This window comes from Camponotus vicinus, unplaced genomic scaffold (genome assembly GCF_025532165.1).
Source record: "Camponotus vicinus isolate PSW18456_S1 unplaced genomic scaffold, iyCamVici1.0 SCAF_10, whole genome shotgun sequence".
Lineage (NCBI taxonomy): Eukaryota > Metazoa > Arthropoda > Insecta > Hymenoptera > Formicidae > Camponotus > Camponotus vicinus.
This window is the reverse complement of record NW_028141946.1, coordinates 13119155-13123332: the sequence shown is the minus strand read 5'-3', so window position 1 is coordinate 13123332 and position 4178 is coordinate 13119155. Positions and strand designations below refer to the sequence as shown.

The 4178-nt window shown below is 30.6% G+C and overlaps 1 protein-coding gene across 2 annotated transcripts; it reads right to left on the bottom strand.

The window, feature by feature from the left end:
- Window positions 1-1207: 1207 nt before the first annotated feature.
- On the bottom strand, window positions 1208-3834 carry LOC145960376 (uncharacterized). Of its 2 annotated transcripts, XM_083079780.1 has the most exons (4): window positions 3687-3834; window positions 3393-3495; window positions 3041-3110; window positions 2158-2448 (listed from the first exon to the last, which is right to left on the bottom strand). In XM_083079780.1, exons 1-4 carry the CDS (start codon window positions 3749-3751, stop codon window positions 2300-2302), a joined length of 387 nt encoding a protein of 128 aa, XP_082935906.1. In that variant the 5' UTR covers window positions 3752-3834; the 3' UTR covers window positions 2158-2299. The 2 variants fall into 2 exon arrangements, with proteins under 2 accessions (XP_082935907.1, XP_082935906.1); XM_083079781.1 differs by lacking the exons at window positions 3393-3495; window positions 3687-3834 and having other exon boundaries at window positions 1208-2448; window positions 2724-3104.
- Window positions 3835-4178: the final 344 nt, after the last annotated feature.

The following is a 4178-nucleotide window of genomic DNA, read 5'->3' as shown; positions in this document are numbered from 1 at the left end:
TACGCGAGATATTACTGCGCCCCGCGACAACGCCGTATCGGGGGCCGTAACGGCGCCGATAATTCAAAAATCTTAATTTCAGCTACCCTGCTATCGGCGGTCCTTCTACGCCGATCGTTCGTCCGCCGTCCTCGGAGTGTAGCGGGGACCGGGCCTTGCTGTCCCGGTCCAAGACAGCTGTTTCTTTCTAATATTTTCCTCCTCTAACTGCAGAGGACGAATTCCACCCGCGACTCTGCGCTGTCCTGTTCCTCGGGAACCGCTCTCGAATCAGAGGCTGTAGGCGCCGTGTCAGTTGTTGCTAAAGATTCTTCTTCTTTTTCTTCACGATGTTCTCTTCTCTCGATATTCTCCGGCGGGTTGTCCCACGCACAAAAGAATATAACAAAAAAAAATAATTAGTAATGACGCGAAATATAACAATAGCTCGTCGCTTCCTCAGTTTCTTTATTCTGGAGGCCTAAGTCAATCTGTCCATGGTACCGCTTTCCATCCCATTCAATCCCTTTTTTTATAGACATTTCGTCGACTTGAACTCCAAACTGTAACTTAACACCCTTGGCAGTATGTTTATCAATCATCACTTTCAAATTATCTAAGATTGGTTTACTTATACCAGGACTGAAATCAATTTTGGAAAACCATTTTCGGATCGTTTGTGAATGAGGTAAGGACTTCAAAAAATTATTCCTGACGTAATGATAAGCTGACGTCGAATAAAATAATAAGGAACAAGCGAATTCTTTTAAAGCAGGAGGATATATTTTGTTTTTCTTCGTTGTTAGGAGATTCTGAAGGATTTCTGATAAGGCAGGACACATGGAAAACTGAAAAGACATTTAAAATAAAATTATTAGTCTTTATTAAACATAGTACTAACGCATGGTATAAAAACAAGATTTCTGACGAACAATTAAGAAAAAAATAATTTCTCTGTATACAAAAATTATAAATATTGTATTTAATAACTTTTCTTATTCATTCAAAAAATTAGCAAAATACTTAACAATTATTTTTAGAATAACGGAATCGCAAACAGGCGGATCAATAATTCAGTTTTTTATTTTAATAATATTTTTACTAACAATTTTAAATATAAATGTATATATTTTAGCATCTTACTGTATATGTGTACATATAAATCTTACTTAGTAAAATTGGCGATACTTGTATATATACTTAATATAATAAAATAAACTAAGTATAATTGAAATTCATTTTGTAAAAATATAAGTGGCTCTGTAAATCTTACGCAAAATGATATATGAAGAAAACATTATTTCTAATTTTAATGAATAATTTACAAGATTAATGAATATCATATTAACATTATTTTTTATATTTAAATACATATACATAGACCATATTAATAAAATTAATTATAGTTATTTATGTTAATATATAATTATATAAAATACGGTTTCTTATATAGCATTCCAAATTATACTGAAGTTGCAAGAACGCTCGTTTTCCAACAATACTATAAATATTTACATAGGATTATATATTATATGCATATATTAATATTATATACATATTCAATAAAATATTCACATAGAAAAAATATTATATACATAAATTAATGATATCTAATCATTTGACATTTTTAAAATTACCTCATAAGCTGTTTAATGTGCACAGATTGGAAAACCTACCTTCTTACAACTTTCAATAATCTATAAGAGGCATAATAATTACACTTACAAGGGCCACTCGAACCCGAACTCACCAATTCGCACCAAACTTTTTTCTGAGTTAATTCGATCCTACTGAAGGCCAGTGAGCATAGAAATTTGTGTATAATCACATCAATACCCCTTCAAAAAAATTCTTAAAGTTGCAAAGTAAAAATAAAAATTTTTGAATTTAACCGAAAAGGTGACGGATTCTTACATAAAATTAAAAAGTATTATCCTATAAGAGTAAACATTTCTAGGATTTTGTCGTATCTCCTACCGTTTCTGAGGTATTCCGTATTTTTTCTTAGAAATGTAAATTTTTTTGGAAACGTATTTATGTCATTAAGCATGGATTTTTATGTTCACTGGCTTCCAGTAAGGTCGAACTAACTCAGAAAAAAGTTTGCTACGAATCGGTGAGTTCGGATTCGATAGCGTCCCTTGTTAGTTATGAACTATAACTTTCATTCATGTCCATTTATAATTACAACTGTAAATAAAACTACAACTCACTTGTAATGCGTTACAAACTTTATTTGAAAGCAATCCATTTTTCTTTAAATGATCTAATAACGATTGCAAATTTTCCACTTTCTGATTTAAGCGTTTTATTTTTTGCTTTAAGATTCGATGTTTATTTGTTGAATTATGTACATAATCGTGCACAATTTGCCAGCTTCTATCAGAAGTGAAATCTTTTCTCTGTAGATCTCCAATGTATCGAGGATTACAAAAACGTTTTGAGCTTGTGAGAGGCTGGAACATTTTCCTAAATAAAAAAATTGGAAATACTTAACAAAACTTTTACTACATTTTTCTTAGAATTGCAATATGAAAAGCTCATAAAAAAATTACTGCCATTAACGTTAAATATTAATTTCAAGATGTAGTTGAAAAGTAAAAAGAATTCATTCGTACTTGGAATAAATAATTTTTCATATAATATTTCTTTACAAGCCAAAAATTTTGTATGATTAAAATTGTCTTATAATGTAATTTGCTGAGCAAAATTTTTGTTTATTATTATTACAATTCTAAACAAACCTTTTTGATGTCAACCTCTTTGCGTCTTTGTCATTTTCTTTGTTTTCTGCATTAAATTGTATCTCATCTGATGCAATGACTCTAACGTTTGTCGTATTTTCTATACTTTTTAAAAAGTTGCAACTCGATATCTTAGAGATACACAGCGGGTCATCAGATGGAGTATCCATAACGTTTTTAATTTTTTCAAATGTGCTTGTAACTTCACCGTTCACTGTTTCGTCACCATTACATTGTGGATTATGTGACATTGATGATTGAATGCAATTATCACTTTAAATAAACAATATTGTGATATAGTAATGCGGATGACTTACTAATCAAATAAATAAAAATTAACTTCCTTTTCAATGTGTGTGGCGTTTTTAACAGTTTGGCACAATAAAACTCTTATGAAAAAAAAACACTCAAATTTTGAGTGTTAACACTAGATTATGTGAATTTGGATGTAAAGCTATACTTTGGTTAATACTCAAAATTTAAGTGCTTTTTTTATAAAGGAATACTATAAATATTCATATGTAGCTCAAATTTTAAAGAAATTTGCTGAATTTAAATTTTAATGTCATTAAGGAAAGTATACCTGTCACTTTTATTTAATAATAAGGATGGAACAGCTGTGGGTACCAAAAACCTTCTTATAGAATCTCCAAATTGTTTGTAGCAAAAATCTTTCTCTTCGAAATGTCTGCTACATACTACGCCTCGTTTACCGACGTCTCGTCCTATGTTTTTTATCCAATTTACTCTTGATGTTTCGTTTTTAGGAATACTAAAAGAGAAATTAATTACAATTTAAATGATAATTATATTACTTTAATAGTTAATTAATATTATAATACATTATAATGAATAATATAAATTAAATTGTACAAATATTGAAGAGCTAACATAACCTGTCACTAACAATAACTTAAGTAAACTCAACGTTATCTTACCAATATAACTTTTCAAGTTACTTACCGATGAAAAGAAACATCTGCAATAGCTCCTTGCTCTGTTTTGCACAAACAACAATATTCAACCATTTTTAATACGCACGTTGTGCAGGACAGGCAGCATACATGAACCCCAAAACAGTCGGCGTCGGCGAACCTCGTCCCATAGACCCTCCTGCAGTACGTTCGCTAAGTCCCCCACCAACTCTCGTATTAGAAAAAGACAGCATCTCGGACACTCTTGCTCTCTCTTTCTAATGTAGTATTCAGCTCCTCTTACGGGGACGTTTAGTCTATCTATATAAGTCTATGGATCGATCATGTAATTTTTTTTCGTGAAAAGTGAAAAAATTCCTTAATTGATACCTTGAATGCAAATCCGTAGGGAATGAGGAAAGTGAAATCAGCTTTTAACATTGATATAGTGTAATTGTAATATTTAATAACATAAATAACATTATATTTAATAACATAAATAACTTAAATAACATTAATAACATAAAATGACACAATTGAA

Bases quoted from the DNA above. Each gene is read 5' to 3' on its own strand.
- LOC145960376 (XM_083079781.1), bottom strand. From the start codon at position 2,974: ATGTCACATAATCCACAATGTAATGGTGACGAAACAGTGAACGGTGAA. The intron at 2,449-2,723 runs GTTTGTTTAGAA...TTTTTTATTTAG, and splicing joins AAGAGGTTGACATCAAAAAG to GAAAATGTTCCAGCCTCTCA.